A 21,602-nucleotide genomic window follows, 5' to 3' on the forward strand; every position below is an offset into this window, starting at 1 on the left:
CCTCATTCAGTTTACGACTCCGAAACTGGTATTTCCCTTTTGTTAATAAGTATCTTACTTTAGGGCTGCACATAATGTATACTGTATATATATATAGCCCATATATAGTATTTTAATTAAATTGAAAATTACAAGTCATTCACAGTTCATTAATTTCAGCACTGGAGTTATACACAGTTAATAATATTAATAATTAATAATTTCTGGCAAATGCAGCCTATTCTATTCTATCAGTGTGAGGCAAGTAAAATAATTACAATTACCAGCAGTCTCAAACGTTAGTTTTATGCTCCATTCACATGGCTCCCTCACACAAGGAGACTGACGCACTTGGATTAGAGTTGTTCCAATACCAGTATCGGAGGAATTTCTGATACTGGTTTTGGAACAACTCGAATCCAAGTGCGTCAGTCTCCTTGTGTGAGGGAGCCATGTGAATGGAGCATAAAACTAACGTTTGAGACTGCTGGTAATTGTAATTACCAATTACTAAAATGACGAGTATGTGTGTCTGTGCACCAATCCGATACCATGTAATGCTTCCCAGCAGCATTCGATTCACCATTTTTTTTCCAGGATAGTGAAGTCATGACCCCCCAACTCTGACTTTAACTCTGATGAAGGGTTTAACCTCAGCCAGGCCATATAACAATGAAAGCAGTCATAACGCACATGTATCAGATCAGTACTCAGTATCGGCTGATACACAAAGTTCAGGTTTTGGAATCGCCGACAAAAATGAAAATACTCTATCAGGTGGGTCTAAGGGCCAAACATGGGCCCCTTTAAAGGGCTTCAATCCAATTGGCTTGGCAGTAACTCCCTAAATGCACTGCTTCTCCTGGGATACAACTGTGTGTAAAAACTATGCAATCTGATCTCACAAGAAAAAAGGAAAAAAAATAACCAAGGAGGATGTCAAACACAAATGACTGATGAACTTCAAGACATTTAAAGGCTGTGAGAGAAATGTTTAGTGTGGGCCTCTAAAGTAGCTTTTGACAGACCAGCAATGGTCCACACCTGATTTATGGTACGACAGGTTGTCACCATATCCTGCCCCTTATTGTAGTGGAGGGCCTCTCGCCAATCAGAGAATGTCAGTGTTCACCTGGAAGTTGACACTGTTGGATATTCCTGCCCTGAGGCAATGGAAGCACAGGCACAAACATGTAGATGCATGGAAACATATGTAGTGTACGGATGCAAGAGAGGTGAATGTCAAGATGATGTTGAACATGTCAGGATTTATGTCAGTAGAGGCAGATAGAAAAACAAGAGCTGCATACTGTAGAGGTGGAGAAGAGACTGTAACAGCATTCTGTCTTCACATAGGTGTGAACTAGGGCTGTTAACGCAGAAGTACTTTCCGTATTCATAGTTGTAACTATGTATAAAAAAACAAGTCTAAACTGAGTTTAAATAAAAGCTTCAGAGAAATTTTCAAAGAACGTTTTTTTAAATAAAAATTGCTATTTTCACTAGGGATGTTCCGATCAACACATCCAGTTACAACCCATCATAACTATTTTGATCAGTTAACAGTGGGATTATTCATAACGTGTTTTTTAAGAAGTCTTTTAAAGCCTTACTGGGTACTTCAATGATCAAAGTTGGTATCTTGTTCCACATTGTGACTGCTCTATACATTACAGATATACACACTATGTCTGTTCTCGGTTTCAGATAACCCCTGGTAGTGTGAGTATGTTTGTCTCTCACATAATCTATTTGTGAATACAGACATTTTGGTTGTTGCAATATAACAAATATTCCAAAAGAAACTACACAAATTACATGCTGACCTCTCCTCTACTTTGACCACCCGACCAGTCTGCTGAGCAATAATCAAGGTTGAGACAGAACTGGTGCCTGAGTCATTAGCATTCTAGAGGCAGGGGTGAGAAAAGAGCAACATCTTCTGATGCATGCTATCCCACTACCCATTTTCTAGATTGCTTGGTGCCCATTGACCGTGACACCAAGAAAATCTACCTTTGAGTGATAGGGGCAGGTATTACTGGTCTCCACTGAGACTCATTGAGTGTTTGAAGCAGCGAAAGAGAGAGAGAGAGAGAGAGAGAGAGAGAGAGAGAGAGAGAGAGAGAGAGAGAGAGAGAGAGAGAGAGGGAGGGAGAGAAAATGTGTGAGTGACAAAGGTGTGGCTGACATTGAGTGTCTACACCTGGGGCCTGATATTGAAAGGCTGGGTTGTATTGGGGGGCCTTGCTCGTGGAAACTGGGCTACAAACAAACAGACAGACGAACAAATGAAGATGGAAGAGTGGAGACTGAAGGATGAAGATGGATGAAGGATGAATGCATGAAAGAGAGAACAAACAAACCATCCCATTTTCCCCTGCATTGACTACAGGGTGCCGTGGGTTGTGGCAGGGTGCTAAGAGATGGAACGGGCAGATGGGAGAGTCAAATTGAATCTACATAGAAGCAGTCGTCAAACTCGCCTGTTTTAAGCGACTGAAAAGGCCAACTGTGGAATGATGAAAGTGCGCTACAGGGTGCACAGAGAGGAGGAGAATAATGTGCATGATTGCCTGTCATTAGTGACAAAATAATAACAACTTGCTCCCATTTCTATGCTCAGAATGCAAACTTGGGGACCACTCAAACTGAAAATAATCACATGGGATATAAGAGTCTACTTGAGTGTTTACTTGTTGTTCCATGACTGGGTTTAATAGTCATGCTGATAGTTGGGGTGTTAAGCTATACCTCAAATAGTCTAATACAAAAGACCTACGAGTCTGGGAGATCCATATCAACACCCTACGTGTGTAATTATATAATCCTTACAGAGATATATCAGGTTGCACTGGGGAGGCCCTTTGTAAATCTAAGACTTTCCTCTCCAATTAAGACTTAATTTCAGGAAGAATTCTTGATTATGGAGGTCCTTTCTTCTGAGTGTATGTTCCTGATCTTTATGTTTTGTGTTACTGTACATAGTTGTGTTAAAATGTTACCCTGGGTTTACAATGTCATAGAATAATTTCACTTAATTTTAACGGATTAAAAAAAGAGGCAAACCCATAGCGAAGATGAAAAGAGAGAGTCAACATTTACATTTTTTGGCAGGAAACTAATTTGATATTGGTGTCAACTAGAGTGGATTTCCAGCTCTCTTGATTTGAGGGAAGTCGCATTGCTTAATGTTTATAGACCAGCAGGATAGGACAAATTATTAATACAGAAAATATTTGATATAATCGCCTCTGAGGTCTCTGGTGTCCTGATTTGTGGAGGGGACTGGAATGTTGAGCTCCACCCCCAGCTTAGACCCTACAAATCCAGCAAAAAAAAAGTATCTATTTATTTCTCCCCTTCCTCTTGGTTGCGGTCTACTTGTACAATCATATGCAAAATTCCTCCATGAGCTTATTCCTGTGATTTACATGTTTAAAGGTCTCATGCTGGATTTTTATGTGTATTTCCTATATGGATGTCATTAGACAGCAGTCATTTAATTCCCTCAGAGCATGTGGACTGGAGGCGATCGCCACTTGATGCTGTGTTGGTTTCTCTGTGTAAGCCTCTCTTTTTCTGGGACTGTGGGACTAATGATAAGTTAACACAAGCCTTAACACAAAGCTTACTGCTGTACTAATAACATTTGAACTGTGTTGTATTGCCTCTGGTGACCAGTCTGTTCAGTTCTATGCAACAAAATTATTATTTTTTTAAAGGAGAAAAAAAAGGGAAAAAAAGAAGCAATTTTGGGTGATTTTATTGAACCTCAAGCTGAGAATGTTACTCTTTATATTGCCCTTTGACTGTGTGTTCACGTGTGTCCTGACCTGCAGGTGGCTGACAATGCAGTATTGCTCTGGCCCGTTCAGGCCGCAAGTGGAGGTTGCGGAAAGGTTGACAGCCCGTCCAATCAGAAGGTTTCCTGTAGCAGGGTAACAGCTTCCCTCCGTGCAGCCGTGAGGGCCTGATGGGAGCTCCTGTCCGAACACAGTGACAGCTGGAAGCCGAGGGTGGAAACAAAGCATAATCATTTATTATAATAATAAATCATTCTACTTATTGTGTTAACAACTTTACATGTGAAGTTTTAATGGTGTGGAAGTGCAGCGAGAACATCTCACCTCAATCAATTCAATTCATCACATCAATATTAATTTAGAAATGGGGAGTTGAGGACGTCATTTGTTTCCAACTAAATTTAACTGGATTCAAGGAATTCAGAGTTCGTAAGAATCTTAAGTATTCTTGACATTACTGGCACAAAAGAATGGAGCTCTATGTGAGTATGTTTGCATCAAAGTTTATAAAAAACAAGTACATGCTTTAAAGTTGGATGAAAGCCATGTTGGTATTTACATGGTGTGATCGGATGTACTAAAAACAATGGATGCGCTTCAAAATCCAACTGGCACTGTAGCAGTTGTGTGTGGTCCACTCAATTTCAATTCAACCCACAAAAAGACACATGATGTTTATACAATACCGTATGACAGCCGCTGCTTTCACAATGTAAGATTATTGCAAAAAGTCTTTGTAGGGCCTGTGTGCATCATGTGACGGCAGTTTGGCCACTATGTCAAACAGGCTTCAAAGCCCAGTGCTCTTTTTGGGGGCTTGGTTCTGAGTGGTAAGCAAACAAAATGTGTGTACTTGTAGATCTACTGTCTTTGGCAACACGCCTTCACTTCATTTGAGTGTGTTTCCATGCCACTATGTAACAAGAGCCATCTGGCATGGCCAAATGGATCAAAGACAATGATAAAGGTATAAATATCTCTAGCCAACATTAGTTTATTGCAGATGTATCGTATTTACAGTATACAGTCAGTACAGTACAGTACAGTATAAACTTCCTCATACACTGCATGCCTGGCAACCAGAAGCATGGTGCATTATAAACAGATCATTGTAATGATTTAACTTTTTTGACACTACCTGACATCCTAGAAAGTAATTGACTTAATGGACTTAAGTGTCTAAGAATTAACACATCAACTATAACTATAATTTTCTGGTCCTGTTCCCTCCAACACTCTCCCTCACCCATGTAAACACTCCCTTTGCATCACTGGTTCTGAATACCAGGCCTCATCAGGGTTGAGCGAGAGAGACAGCAAGTGTACAGGGGGAGAGAAAGACAATGAGATAAATTATGGCTAGCAAACTGAAAGAAGGGCAGAAATACTATATGGACAAATCTCCAGAGGGAGATAAATATGATAAAATAAAACAACTTCTGCGCCTGCATGAAATAACCTGAGACTCCATAATCAGCAGTACACAGAGCGATAGGAGATGAGAGATGTTGACAGAGATTGGAGGGCCTGTTGATGTTCAGAAAACAACAGGGCAACAACATGTTGAGACATGATGGGAATGACATGGATAGTTTTAGATGGAATCATAAGCATCCTCTTAAAACTGCATATCTGCATTAAACAGACAACTCTCTAATAGTGGAGAAGTCTTAAACACTCACTTATCTACCACTCTGATGTGATTGTTATACTTGTAGTGTTAGGAAAACACAACTGCTGCTATAATTGTTTCCTCATGGAGGATATAACACTGGTTAATGAGGGAGCTAATTCAAATTGAATCTTTAGTTATCAAGCGAAATTCATCTGAGAATGCATGCTCTGCTGCTCAGTCTAATGTTCCATATTAATGATGCCCAGTGCAGCCCAGTTGGAATGACTGGCATCTAACGGTCTTTCTCAAGGCCACATGGATGATTTTATTCATGATTTCAAAAATCATATACTGAAGGATTCAAGTGTCCACCACTCACCTGGCTTAAAAGGACAAGCAGTATAAAAAAGAACTTCAGTTCACCATTTAATTATGTACACAAGCTTTGAATCATAGATCTTCTTCAGGCATACAAGGACATTTCAGCTGTAGCTGTCATCATCATGGGGATGGGTGCTGTTAGAGGCTATTTTCTGAGCACTTACATAATTAGCTTAGAATAAAGATAATATGTGAATGTTGGAGAGACAATTACATTTAAGCGTCTTTAAAGTCTTATGTAAATTGGGTCCTAGGCCTTTATATGTTCAGGTAATTATCCACAATGCAAAAGAAATGTGTATCATTGATAAAAGATCACACTCGAGGGTATTGCGCTAAAAAACTAATATAGGTATAATCTCATGGCATGTATAGCTATATCAGTATATCTACAAATATAGAGGATAATGAATGTAATGACAATGAATGGATGAACTGCATCAAGAAAATTCCTATTTACAGAAAAATTTATTCATTGTGGAACCGTTACGCTCACTAATTCTCTGGATCAGGGGGCGGGTTGTCTTTCCCAAAAAGATTTTGTCACCTAGATATTTCAACATATAAACAACATCCAACATAACACCTGTGATGTTTGTAATGTGCTTTTATTGTGTTGTGACACTGTGCACAGTTTATTTCACAGCCTTGGACCCTCCCATATATAAATAATGCTCGAGAGAGTGAGATCACTCATTCAGTACCTAAGAATGCTGTTTTTGATTATTAGACCTGCTGTGTAGGTCATGGTTATTATGTAGCTTTTTAAACACCTTTTTTTCAGTCTTTCTGTTCTAGTTTTAGAGAGCCTCCTCAGTCCAAAAATGAGATTACCTCCCGGACAAAACATTGTTCCTCAGTAAAGTGATAAAGTCTAGAGAATTGGCTCTGGGTCAAGTTATATTTCAGAGCAGAAGAAATGTATTACAGTCAGTTTTTCTCTGGTATAGAATACAGTACTGCATAGGCTACCATACTATCCATATATTCAAGAATGACACCTTTTAAAAAATCATAGTCAACTGTAAAATGTAGATTAGGAGGTGTTAAGAAATTAATTGATTACTCCCTTGAAAACAATACATCATCCCTACCGTCTGTGCCATTTAATGATTTTGGATTTTTTTTCATGCTTATTTACAAAACTGCACCCACGTATCAAAAACCAAACACTTGTGTAGCCACTTCAAGTGTGTGTGAATTCACTACAAAATTAAATACTGAAAATAGTTCCATGTGAAATCTCTGCAATAACTAGAAAGACTACAGCTCCCCCAGTACACACACACACACACACACACACACACACACATACACACGCACACACACACACACACACACACACACACACACAGGAGCGCAAAATGTCTATGAGTTTATAAATGTCTTGGCTCCAGTTCAAGTAAAGGATTTAACAGGGGCAGATTTTATGAATTCCAGTGAAGCATTAACAATGCCTGACTGACACTGTTAGCTATTCTACTGATAACCCTGCCGGGAAATATACCACACAATTAGCCTGTAATGTTATCCCACTGCATGAATATGCTCCAGAGCAAATGTAAAGAAGAATCACACTAAAATAAAACACATATTTACACATACTGTATAGGCATGTGCACACATGTTTAGTGTACACTTGCAGAATTGCACATACAAGGGTTAGAAGGCAAACCTGTGGACTGTAGATAAAGATCAAACACACCCTGGCCAAACATAAAACACAACGCAGTGCTGCAATACTCAAACCCAAGGATGTAATGTACATATACATGGCCCCTCAATGAACACATTTTAGGAGAAGTAGAAAAACTATAAATATGCCCATGTGGGCCATTCTTAAAGTTGAAATTAACACCCTCTACTCAAACACCTCCTTCAAGAATACAGAAAGCTGACTGACAGCTGAAACAAGGTTTCACCTGACCTCACTTTACAGGTATGACATTACACAATGGGTTCACTCACTGGTCAAATAACCTGCCCTCGTGAGGCACAATGAAATACATGGAAATCTTCCTGTCATGTTTGGACTTTATCTGGCTTTGGATTGTAACTAGCAATGAGATTAAAAAAGTTCCCCTCAGAGTTAAATGCAGCTGTGGTTTAACCAACAACATTCCTATTTCAGGAATATTTTCACATCTACTGTTATATATATTTACAGGAATGCACTTCAAGTTACTGGTACTGTGCAAAAAGTCCTCCAATATAATGCATTTCTCACAGCAGAGCATTAGGACCACTTTCATATCAAAAAATAAATAATGGAGATTGAACAGCTAGACCTCGGGCATGGTCCAAACAACTTAAAGCTGACCAAACAACTTAGAGCTGAGCAAAACTCAGGAGATAACAGTGAACTTCAGTAGGAGCCTCCCAACACTGCCCCCCATCATTATGCCAAACAGCAACTGCATCTGCTGTGGAAACCTTAAGGTTTTTGGGATCCACTATCTCCCAGGACCTAAAGTGGGCATCCAGCACAGGACTGTGTATTGGCAAGAATCTGGAGATACCATATGCATGAGTATACAATACAATATCACTGCCCAGCAGAAGATGTACTTCCTGTCTTGTCTGGATGAGCCAGGAAACGGGACAGGTACAGACTACTGGACACTCAGGACTGCAGAGAAAAACACTTTAGTCTATCAATATTCTTCCCACAGGTCATCACTCTGATGGCCTGTTAAATCAGTTAGATAGTACTGGTAAATGGTAAATGGACCTGTACTTGTATAATACCTTTCTAGTCTTCCGACCACTCAAAGCGCTTTACACTACGTGGCACATTCGCCCTTTCACACACATTCACTCAGTGATGGCAAAGCCTATCAAACAGAAATTAACTCATTCATACACATTCACACACCGATGCACGGCATCGGGAGCAATTCGGGGTTCAGTGACTTGCTCAAGGATACTTCGACATGTGGCACCAGGAACCAGGGATTGAACTGATAGTGTCATTAACCCTGTAACACCAGACATACACTGTACCAAAAGTCAGACTTGTATATTGACATTGAATGTTGGTGTTCATTGTTGCTTATATATATATTAGTGCTGTCAAAAAATGAAAATATTTAATCGCGATTAATCGCATTAATGTCATAGTTAACTCGCAATTAATCGCACATTTTTATCTATTCTAAATGTCCCTTGATTTCTTTTTGTCCCGTTATTTTTTCTCATTTTAATGCTCTTATCAACATGGAAAAGTGGATCGGCTTGCTTTGTGCAAATGTTGTTTTTATTGAAAAATCATCCATTGTCACCTGGCTTTGACGAGGGGGAGGAGAATTCACATCAGCTGTGTGCTTGGCCATCAAGTGGTATTTCAGACTGGACGTGCTGCGATGATAGCTCAGTTCACAACGACAAAACACACAGATCACTTTGGTCTTGTCAATGGAACCATTTGGCAACTTTTTAAAAGTAAACTTTCCATTCAGAATATTACTGGCATCCATTTGGCGTCTCGCACTCGCCATCCACTCAAAACGTAACGTCTACTACTCTTAAACAAGTGTGTGCGGCGTGTCTGTTGTTTTGTTTCCGGTCTAGCTAGATCCGGTGTGGTGTTGTAGTTTTTCTAACGTTACTAGATGTTGCAACAGCATGTGAAAAAAACTACAAAGTGTGCTAGGCCAAAAAGAACGTTATTCTCGTGATAAATTTACGCCGTTAAAATGGGTTTGCGTTAACGCCGTTTAACTGACAGCACTTATATATACATATATATATATATATATATGTATTTGCTTAAATATTTTTACCTACTTGTATGTACATAATAGTTCTTTTTAATAAGGTTCATTATTACCTATCCTCTTCAGCTTTGTTGTTCTTGGAATCGTGCGTACCTAACCTTGCGAGGCAGCTGAGCATGCAAGGACATGAAAGAGAATATAGCCATGCTTCAGTCTATGCGTTTGTGGTCAAACTACAGAGGTGCCTCCTAAAGAGGTTAGCGTAGATGCTGCTAGCATCAGTTATTTTAAAACTGGAGAGTATTTCTTAATTATAAGAAGAGCAAAGAACCACAATGGTTTTTTACGATAGAAAAGATGTTTTCACTCTTCTCCTGACTGGCTTCAGTTTGACTACATTATATGGGTCGTTGATAGAGGGTGATAGACAGATGGTTCATCCAATCATCTGTCAAGTAGTTTTTGAAAGTGCCTCACCAAACAGTTTGCAATGACGACCACATGCCATAATAGTTAGTTCTGTGGCGCAGTTAATGTGTAATATTGAGAGCAACAAAACATCGAAATTCCTTGTATGCGTACACATACTTACTTACCAATAAAGCTGATTCTGATGTACACCTTGATAACACATAATAAATCAATGTTTTTTTTTTATAGTAATTTCTTCAGCACTAAGAAACTGGCTTTAAGGGGGGAAATGTCACACAACACCAAATTCATTTTCATGAAAAAGCCCGAAATCAATTCACCATATTAAGAGAAACTAGCATACAGCACGTTACCACTGTCCAACAAAGTTTCATTTTGATTTGATTTGTCGCTCTAAACTTGCTTTTGATCTCTTAAGCAAACATTTTATTTCAGCTCTCTTTTTTTTTAACAACCCTTGGTGGTTCTGTATCATCAGTTTATCACACTGGTATGGACTGGAGTTACTTACTCAGACACAGTGATAGCAGTAACATCAGACAGCCTCTCCTGATACTCTGTCTAGGCATGTAACCCTCAGTAGTCATAATTTACCTCAGTTTTAATTAATGACTGAGTTTGTGTTTTGAAATAGACCACACATGCATGGAATGTCCTTACTTTAATGTATGCCATTCACAAAAGATTGCCATCTAATGGCTTTCTCCAATCTGTCAGAGAAACAGAAACAGCCCGAAACAGAAAAGAATGGTGTTTGTGTTGATAATTACAAGTCACAGCTGTCATCTACGAACACACTCGCATGTGAAAGAGCCTCATTTTTAAGATGCTTCTGACATCTGAGACATGACAGTATTGTTCATCCCCCTCTCTGTGTGGGCCGTAGGAAACATATCCTTTACTTGGTTTTTACCTGCCCCAACTAGCATGGAGACATCAGAACATGTATTTGCATGTGCGGATTGTATTAGTTCAGTGTTGCGTGCAGAAACATACTCATATGTCATTGTTTTCAGGATTTTGTTTGTGACTGTACTGGCATTTGTTCGTCCAAAATAGATTGTACAGATGTACGTCATGAAATATGAGTGCGCTTGTGAGATATTTTTAAACTTGAGAACCTATAGAAAAAATACATTTTACTGCAAGCAAGCTGTGAATCAAACTAAACAAACCACAGCCCTGTCTACATTGTTGTTGTTTTTTTAATTGGTGAAACAGTATTTAATGATGTCAGATTGGATTTTTATAATGGCTATGTCAAAATTGTTTTTATCGTCTAGACCAGGAGTCTTTGTCTATGGCAATGGCTGGCAATGCAGCCGGTAGACTTTAAACTTCTCTGTTTTAGTTGTAATCTGTTTTCGGCTTTATTGCTTTAACACGTAGAAGTTAACCTATGACAGAAAATGGATTGAGACAATCCACATAAATTGATCGGGAAGAATACCCCTCCTAAGGGGGGGGGTTCCCCCCGGGGGGAAAAAGGGGAAAAAAAAAAAACCGGGGCAAACCCGGACTTAAGGGTGCTCCCGGGTAAATTCCGGGTGGGGAAGAAAAGGGAAAAAAAAAAAAAAAAAAAAAAAAAAAATTTTGAAAAAAAAAAAAAAAAAAAAAAAAAAAAAGGGGGGTGACCTTGGGAAGGGGGTTTTGTGAGATATCATACCTTGTAGCCCTGTTTCATTCCCTAAAAAATATTAAATTTTTAATTAAATTAATTTAATTAAATTTATTTATTATTTATTAAAAATAAAAAATCTTTTTCTGTGTGTTGCATGAAGGGACTGCAAACTTTAATTTTATTGTATAACCATGTGTTGTTTAATAATATATTAATTTCTCTGATTCCTTGAAATGCCGGCAAAGATACTCTGGATGGAAACACTGGTTCCACCTAAAATGGCTGAGGTACTGGGCTAAAGCTCGAGTGGGAACATAATGTAACAGCAGCAACCAGTTAAGTATTGGCCATTTAGAGACTTCATACTGAGAATAAAACTGTCTAGTGAAATGGTTTTTAACTGTGAAAATGTGCCTGACAGACACAACAAGAGTTGCTGTGTTCTTTGTGCAAGACTACTGAACGTCAAAGGAAAGTAACACAGGGATGCATGAGTGTGACTTGAAGTAGAGCCAGTTGTACAGATGTTGTTTGACACCAGCTGGTTTACCAGTGTGTGATTAGGGTGTAGCACATGGCAATGTTACATACACACACATGCACACCAAGCAGATACACAAAGGTGCAGAGACGCAGGTAAACACACCCTGGGGCATCGCACGCTTGTATACGCCACTATGGCAGGAATGCAGGGACGGAGAAGGAAAATGTTATTCATTAGAGAAAACATTCCAGGTGTCACACTCAAGTTCTGCACGTATACACACAAACAGTATGTAGGCTAGAGAATGGAGGGTGCAGGACCTTTCTTTCTAATACAATTAAGTTCTTAAATCTATGTTGACTTTTTAATGTTTCTGTTGGAAGTGCAACAGCAGTGCAGAAGGAGGCAGGAATGTAAACAAAGCGTGTGGAGGGTTTTACTTCCAGTTATCAGTGTTGATAAGTGACAGGCTCTGAGATCCAGGTTTTGTGTCATATTTGCACTGTATTCCTCAGAGATGTCAGTCACTGAATATAATTTAGTACTGTGAGTTTCCTGTGAGTGAGGATCTTTTGATGAAATTTAGTTTTGCAGATGGCACTTTTTTCTTTTTCTGTTCATCCGAGGTTACAATTTCTAACTCACAGGTTAATCTGACATTAAAATGTGTATAATCACCAGAAAATATTAATCGTAGTGTTTTGTTACCTTAGAATGAGCTGTTACTATCTACAGACGGAGCAGGTCCTCTTCTACGGAGTGGTTGATATGCTCTTGTCTAATCAAATTCTCTCGCTGGCATTACTTTCATAAGAAGTGCTTCTTAATCCGTTATTTTCAGGGGCAGAAGGGAAATATTCAGACCTGATGTATGTTGATGTATGCTATATTGCTAGAAATAACATTGATTATGTATGAAAATAATATACAAACAAATTGTATTCAACAAATGTGGTTAAAATGGTATAGTTTAATAGATGGTAAGACCTTTAAGTCAGGAAGTCAAAACGCATTTTTCAGGTGACCAGCCTGGAGACTGCAGGGCTGAACATTTCCTCAGCCCCAAACTAACTGACACAATGTCAAATAACCAGCAGAAATCAGTACATCAGCCCCAAGACCCAGAGGACAGAGGAGCTGAGAGAATAAAGTTTATTTTTAATGTGCACTATGTGAGGGCTAACTGTTCAAATTCAATGATGGATCATTAACGTTACCGACTGTCCGTGACCCGACTTCAAACTTGGAAACGAAAGTTTTGCCATGTTTTATTGATAGTTTTGTTGTTTAGTCTGCTGAACTTTGCTTTAGCATTTTGCACAGTGGAGAGAAACCGTGTGCACGTTAAGCCTGATTTTATGCCAACTAAATAACAACAGCAGTAGGTTGGATGCCTTATTGCTTTTTCTGGAGCTGCATCCCTTTATACTGTATTAACTTTGTTGATGTATAGAAGCCCATTTTGCTCCACAATCCTTTCCAGTGTTTGTGTTTGTGTGTGTGTGTGTGTGTGTGTGTGTGTGTGTGTGTGTTTGTGTGTGTGTGTGTGTGTGTGTGTGTAGATGTGTGTGTTGCTGTATGTAAATTTACTTCATAGACATGACATGAAGATAATATAGGTACGTTGGAAAAAGAAATGGTCAAACAGCAGCTCACACGTTTGATTAGCACCCAGCAGCTACCGGGTAGAGAGCACTGTGGTCAATTCAGTTAACCTAGAAATAACGAATCGATTGGTTGAAGAGTAGGTAGTCAACCAACATTTTATTTGATTGACACAGCCCTAATTGCAGAACTAAAGCCAACTTAAGCAAGTTGGCAGTTTCCACCCCCTGACACACGTGAATACAGTCTTCTTCCAGTTAATAATTAACACAGGGACTGACCTAGATACAGGTGTGTAGGTGGGTTGGGAAAGACAAGTATAATATACTTAATCAGTCTCCATTTACGTGTGTGGGTGGCTAAAGTTAAAGAAAATAATTTATCTTTAGGCTTCACAAAACCACTTTTAAGTATTGTGAGAAACCCAAACACAGAAACATAGGCAACAAGGGGAAATATCTGACCAGTTAAATAAAGCACATTTAACAGCAGCTGTGCACTGTGTGTGTGTGTGTGTGTGTGTGTGTGTGTGTGTGTGTGTGTGTGTGTGTGTGTGTGTGTGTGTGTGTGTGTGTGTGTGTGTGTGTGTGTGGCCCTTTTCAAAAATGCCCCTGAGTCACCAATTAACCCTGCCAGGGCCCATTCTGCCTCAGATCTAGCACTGCTGTCAGAAGCCCATTATTTCCTACACATTCCACAAATACCCCAGATTCTCACAGAGTTTCCAGATCCTACAGGCTGACCTAGTAAACCTGGGTTTACATGACCAAAAGAGAGATTACTTAGATATAGCTGCTCCGGTGCAACACATGGATACATGGCGATGCTTCTTAGGGCAATCGGGGAGACTACATTTACTTTTTAAGCATCTGTAATGAGAGGGATTGGCGCATTAGACTGAATTAAGTTTTGGATTGTGGGGAAATAAATGTTTGATCGTGGAAGAAGTTAAGCTCATGCATGGACAGGTTAGAAAAGTAAAAAAGCAGCAAAGCACATGGTAGAACTGGCACCCCATGTCCTTGCTGCAGCGGCCCAGGGTTCGAAACTGACCTGTGACCTTTTGCTGCGTGTCATCCCCTCTCTCTCTCTCTCTCTCTCTCTCTCTCTCTCTCTCTCTCTCTCTCTCCCCCCTTTCCTGACAATGTTCAGCTGTCACTGTTGAAGGCGATAAAAAGCCTACAAAAATATTTAGAAAATAAATAAGAATAATAAGTTACACCATTCAGTCAAGTGAAGTGTTCACCCACTGGCGGATGCTCCGTCACTTTAACTGGACTGAAAGGCGGCAACAACTCAGCGAAGGAGGGTGTAATTCTCACCTAAAACCTTCAAGGTGTTTGCTCTGGAAGTAACTCAATCCAGAATAAACATCTGTGGTCACAGCTCAATCCTGTGATTAGTGTGCATGAAATAATGATGGATCAGACCTAATGACAATGTACAGGGAGAGTACGAGTCTGTGAGGATTTCCTATGGTTGTGCGTCTACTAAGGCAAAAACAACAACAACACATATGACAGGGTTGAAGGCTCAGAAGCGGAGTCATTCTATGATCAGCACATCTGTTTACATCAATTTTAGTAATAATTCCCACATTTTACATGCTACTCTGCTCCTGCTGCACCACTAAGCTGCAGCACAATACAATGCTGTTTGCTGTCTGATATGTTAGCACCATTACCAAATGATCTTGCTATATTATATAGATCACTTAAACAGATGGCTTTCTTGTTGGTTCATAATCAGCAATGCTTGTAACATCAGTTCAGCTTTTAAAATAATGCTAAAATGCTTAAATCACTGAACTCCCCCTGCCTTTATTGGGGACAGGCCTCTATTTGAGACAGGCCTTTAATTCCTTTAGCACAAAACTAAACTAAACTAAACTCTAACTGCTGCTTCTCCTGAGTTTTGTTCAGCAAATTTGACAACGAACATGATGATTATGATCGCTTCAGAGTTTTTTTTCCGTCTCTCTTGTTTACCATGTTACTGGTAATTCAGAATTAATTAACGTTATACTTTTGTTGTTGATAGTTTTCGTAAAATATAGTGAACGATTGAATTGTAGAGAATCTAACTGATCTGCACGATGTGCATTATGTACATACTGACAGAAGTTTAAACATTTATATTTGTGTAGGAGATCAAAACGACTTAAAACTTGCTCAAGCAAGCGACCTGGTGGGTTTTAAGATGTCTTATACATCGAGATCATTTCTATAAAATCCAGACCAGGCCTCTATATGAGACCTGCGTTTATTTGTCAAAATGTGTAGCCACACCATGCTTTTAAAAGAGACCTGCGTCTATCAGGGACCCTGCTTTTATTGGAAGTTTTACGGTTTTCTGCTTTTCTTATACACCACAATCAAACAGCACCAGAGTCCACCTAGAACCTTACCAAAGCCTCTTTTTCAGGTGGTCTGTGCCTAAATAACACGTTAAAGCACCCCTAAAACATTAACAGTATATATAATGGACAGAGCTTCCGGGTCTGAAAAGTGAAGCCAACACAGAAGTGTCTTAATCCTGCATTCTATGTAAAGGCCAGCAGGGGGAGCTCCATTGGCTGCAATAACACATGGATACCATACAGTCTTATGGGGAAACTATCTGGCTTGTCACTTGATTTATTAGATCAGTAAACAGTTTCCTGATGAGTTTATGGTCGTAATCTCTAGTTTCAGTCTTTTTCCATAAAGAATGATGTTCATTTAGTAAATGATGGTCCACTTTAGAGTAAAATAGACCATAAAGCAGGGTATGCTTTTGGGCGTGGCTACCTTGTGATTGACAGGTCATTCTCAGTGAGTCTGTTTAGCTAAACATGCTGATCAAATATGAATCAAGATTTTGTTACTGCGTTGCCATTTCCTCTCTTAAAATCATTTCAGAAACATATTTTAGTGTGCTGTTTATCTGGAATATGAGATTGTATGTGACCAGGCGAGCAGCCATTGTTTCCTGCTACGGACAATTCGAAACTGCACAGCCAATGAGAGCAGCTCAACCCGCAGTAGGTCACTTCCGCTGGCTCTGACAAACACCAAACTGGAGGCTTCAAAATGGTACTCCACAAACCAATGGGTGACGTCACGATAGGTTCACACTTAAACAGACAAAGACTGATCTGTGCCTTCTACTCACCCAGCATGAGGAGTTTTAGATACATGGCCATGATGGGCATCAGGATGCCTGGACGCACGGACACCAGGGTGTCTCTCTGGCTGTAACAAACAGAGACAAAGAAATAGAGTGTGACAAAGAAATCAATAAAACATCTAAAGAGGCCTCTTTGAGCAACCCTGGTTTAGCTGCCAGGACAAAAATGAGTCCAGGGTCCTCACAGTGGGCCATCTTCATATACACTTGTAAAATGTGAAAGAATCAAGTTTTAGAAGCGACTACACCTTAAGTGCTTTACAGACATGGTCAGACATTCAAAAATAGCCTTTACGTCTTGACATGGTATTGTTTGTTTTAAGTAAATATTATTAACACTATTATGCCCCACAAGTGCTGTGGTAATGGCTGCTGTTAGAACCCTACACAAAGCTATAATAAAAAGTACAAAAATGCTGCTGTTGTAGTTCAAGGGTTTACTCAGAGGTAGAAGGGTCCTGATTGTGTTGTGACACCAAGAAGAGAAAAGGGCCTCTCGTATACTCAGGCTCCACAAACATTAGAGATTTGCTCACTGAATGGGACAGACATCTGCGTGTGTGTGTTTGTGTGTAGGCACACACAGTGACAGGCGAGAACACACATTGTTCGTGTCACACACTAAACCAATCTGACCTCTGAGACAAGCAGAAGTGGTTACAGGAAGGCAAGAGGACAGACTAAATGAGAAGACTGACTTTCACAGTCAGGACTGCTTTTGCAGCCTAAATAAGCCTTTAAAGTCAGAGAGAGAACTGCTTTGTTGTCTGACAAATGACAAATCAAACGTCTTCAGTTTTAAAGAATTTCTCAAATAGCTTAACCTCACTCGCTAATCCAGGTTTGTGATTTAAAGCAGGTCCCTGTTGGAAAGCATTTTTCACACTCAGCTTAGCAATAAGAGGTCCCACGTGGCCCCGCGCCCACACTTTCAAAGGCAGAAGCACCGAGGAGGGACCCCGCAACATCTCAACACTGGGTTCAACGGATTTACATGTGTATTAAGTCACTGACTGCGTCCATAACAATAAGCTATTGGTTTTCTTGATATTTAGATGCAAATACCATACAACAGCGTGAATTGCTATTCAAAGTAAATTGGTTTTACTTGTGGTTCAGATTATGCTGTACATGATTGCTTAGCCCACCCCATAGCATATGAGCAGCATATGAAAATATAAAAACATATTATCACTGTCCAAGGAAAAGCATTTTTCAGAAACAATGAAGAATTACATCTTCTTAAATAAACCATTTCAAAAACTCAAAAATGCAGTATCTTATGAAAACATGCTACAAAACACTGAATTTTCTCCTACTATTACAATTGTATCTTCCTATCAAAGTGAGACAAGGGAGCAGGCTGGCTGTGTTGTTGAAGTTTATCTCGCTTGCTGTTGCTTGATGGTTCAAGTTAGCTTGAATGTAAACTCCAATCCTTTCATATTCCCAACTCATTATATTACATGGTTAATCTAGGAGTGCTGCTTAATGGACTTTTAATCAGATTTTTTAAAACAAGAGGCTTTTTATTTCTAGAGAGGGAAGGGAAGAGTGCATAAAAAAACATGGAAAATGAGAAACATGGACAAAAAAAGAGGTACAATTTATTCAAGATTGAAAGAAAAAAGACAGGAGGAACTGATTCAGACGTTTCAGAGCAGTCAGGTGATGGAGAGAGAGTTATGTTAAGCTGTAACAAATTTTAAAGGAATATTCCTAAAGCAAATAAAAAAAGACAAGATTTGAACCTATATAAAATAATATATCAAAATGACTGTCAGACCTTTAAATACAGCAGTAAAATTAGTTATGACCACCTGACTAACACAAAATTCACATTTTGTAACAAAGTGGCTTTTGTGGTGTAAGGTACAGTACGTCATTCTTTCCATCCATCACGGCCCTCATGGGCTCGCAGTAGAGTAGTTAAGATAAGGTAAGGTGGTAAGCCCACCCTGCTTCAGAGTGGCCCCTCATGAGAGGAGTGATCTGCAAAGAACTATGAAGCCTCTTTGCCACTGAACAGCTCTAAACATGAAGTAAATGATTTAAAACAAGAACCATATCATAAACAACCTTCCAACAACTTAATGAGATCTAAAAAACTCCCAGAGGCACGAAGATGAGCAATTATGATCATCAAAAGCTACAATTATCACAAAGATTAGATTTTTTTAATTATGCCAAAAGCTATTCCTAAGGAGTTAAAAAACACCTGCTGCACTGTTAAACTATTACACTTGTTACATTTTAACAGCTAAGTAGTTAAACAAATTTACAGTTTAGCCACAGGCGACCTACAAAGGTGGTGACAGCACAAGGTCACGTTTGAATCTAAAATCTTCACCGCAAGACTAGTCCACCGAAAAAACAAGAGGCTAGAGAAGGAGCTTCAGCTGATGTTATACAAATAAGTAAAACACTAAGACAGCAAACCAGTAATATTCATTATCCATCCAGCATAAACAGTTACTGATTCTGGCTTCATACTCACAGCCTCAGGCCACCTCACTCTCCTCTGCAATGCGTGGTCACAACTGCTCACTCTGCCGCTGACAGTGTGTATGTGTGTGTAGAGTCTCGTATCCGAGTGTGCACGTGTGCAGGCCCTGGACCCCGATGTGTATATTTACGCGTGCATGCACATGTGTGGTGTGTATGTGCGCCAGAATGTGTAAAACAAACTTGAAAGCACAACTGACGGGAGCGATGTGAAAACAGAGGGAACGCCGCTGACCAATGGGAAAGCAGAGTGTGTGTGGCAACCCCCCCCCCCCAATTCCTCTCCTCCCTCCAGCTCCCTCCGTTTCGCCCTCCCTCGCTCCCTCCAGCTCGTCACTGGGGCACTGGGGTGAATGGACAGCTATTCTTATTCTAATTCCTCTGTCACTCTGTGGGCCACTGGCTGAAAGAGGGGAATGGTCTCCAGGCTTTTGGAATGCACCACCCCTTTTCTTCTGGACACTGGGGGAGAGTGAAGGGCGAGAGAGGCAGAGAGGAGGCCGGAGAGAGAGAGAGAAAGAGAGAGAGAGATAGTTAAAAAAGAAAGAGAGATAAGAGAGGAGGATGGAAGAAAACCTATTGGGAAAAGGAATGAGGGAAGAAGGAGGGAGAAGAGGACGGAGACATTTTGGCTCTCTGTGGTAAACTAGGCCACAGAGCTCAGTGCAGCACCATCATCGCCCACCCCACCCCACCACACCACACCACCATATTACACCACTTTCATGGCACTTAGCAAGGGGAATGACCAACAGATGGAAGCGTCACCTCTTCTCTGACCAACCCCAACTTACTTACTCTTACTAACTGACTCACTCTCTAGAGGTGCATCAATACCACTTTTGTTAGTGTTGTTCTTGGTTCTGAACACTTTCCAGGCAACAAGCAGAGACTCCATATTTCATAGTTTTAATATGTGCTCAAATTCAGCTCAAATTCAACTTTTCAGTGACAACTTGACAGGAGTTCAGCATGTGAATTGTGTCCTTTTTTAGGCTTGTCAGCTCCAGATAGACTATAAAAGAGATGTGACAAATCAGCTGGGTTGAGGCATCAAACTGGGGCCACGGGGGTCAACTCTATTTTAAAAAAACAAAAAGGCTGAAGCAACTGGTGCTATGACTACAAAAGAGAAAGAGAAAGGGAGTTGGAAGGTGCATGTTTGTGCCTGTGCATGTAAGATTTATGTGGGTTATGTGCATGCATGTGTGTGATTCAGGCTAGACAAATAAAAAAACTGCAGGAGAGAACAAAGCAGCTTTCACATCCACAGCTCTCTGGTGATGTAACCTTTGACCTCTGCTAAAGGGGGAGATGGAGAGGCGCAAGTTCTAGGCTCGATGGCTCAACGCACATGTTGCACAAATCAGCCATATAGAGGCTTTCTCAAACCTTCATCGGCTCATTTTGATCACTGCCCTTCCGTTCTCTGTCTTTGGCACTTCTGAGACAACTGAGATATCCTCAATGTAACACCTTCTCCAAGAGAACTGATATCACAAACCTAAAGAGAAAGAGCAATGAATGAATTCAAATCTATTAAAATCAAAATACTCGCAATCATCATATATTCTGTAATCCTCCACTTCGCTTCAGGCATCTATGTATAAAAACTACTGCAAAAGTAAAATAAATGTCCAGATTAGCCTCGACCTTGAGCAAAGACTTTGACGCAAACACATACACACAGTCCTGACAACAAGATAAGAGGAAACCTGCTGAAAGTTCAGTGCCACCACTTCTGTGTACGGCTCAGACAAAGCCAAGAAATCTCGAGACACTAGTCCAAACAATCCCAGACTCCAATATCCTTGAACTGAATAACACGATAAGTCTGACTCTGAGTTTGTGTACACATCAAATGAAGGGCTTTAGACTGAGCTACCGAGCAAACTGCCAATACGCTGCAGCTTGAGACACTGTTGTTAAAGTGTTGTAAAACAAGGGATCAGATGATTCAGATGAGCTAATGGAGGAAGTTTGCTCTCCTAATACAGGCAGGTGGCTCTACTGCTACCTGCACCACTGTGAGGGGAAATATGTGACCATAGTGGTTTGGCAGAAGTGCCAAAAACTGCAGTTCCTCGAAGGCTGCCTTCAAAAGCCAGTCAATCCCCATAAGCCCCCATATTAAAATGCACAAACCTTACAGCAGAAATACAAGTTTACTGTACCCCCGTACTTTTAGCTAACTATCTTGATCATTTATCCATTATTTTTAGCTGACAGACTGACAGACACATCTCTGCTAACTAGTTTTCACACACTCTCTATCACAAGACTCAATATG

General features: G+C 40.0%; 1 protein-coding gene across 2 annotated transcripts in view; it reads right to left on the bottom strand.

The window, feature by feature from the left end:
* lamb2l (laminin, beta 2-like) overlaps positions 1-21,602 on the bottom strand; it is a 57,119-nt gene that overhangs the window by 27,248 nt on the left and 8,269 nt on the right. The window contains exons 1-3 of one of the 2 annotated variants that reach the window (XM_051425327.1): positions 19,305-19,503; positions 16,793-16,872; positions 3,816-3,985 (exon numbers count right to left, since the gene is read on the bottom strand). In XM_051425327.1, the coding sequence (XP_051281287.1) occupies positions 3,816-3,985; positions 16,793-16,832 (210 nt within the window). In that variant the 5' untranslated portion in view covers positions 16,833-16,872; positions 19,305-19,503. Of the gene's footprint in view, positions 1-3,815; positions 3,986-16,792; positions 16,873-19,304; positions 19,504-21,602 lie in introns of those variants that run through there. The other variant, XM_051425325.1, reaches the window with a different exon arrangement.

The sequence above is a fragment of the Dicentrarchus labrax genome, unplaced genomic scaffold, assembly GCF_905237075.1.
Source record: "Dicentrarchus labrax unplaced genomic scaffold, dlabrax2021, whole genome shotgun sequence".
In the NCBI taxonomy this organism is placed as follows: domain Eukaryota; kingdom Metazoa; phylum Chordata; class Actinopteri; family Moronidae; genus Dicentrarchus; species Dicentrarchus labrax.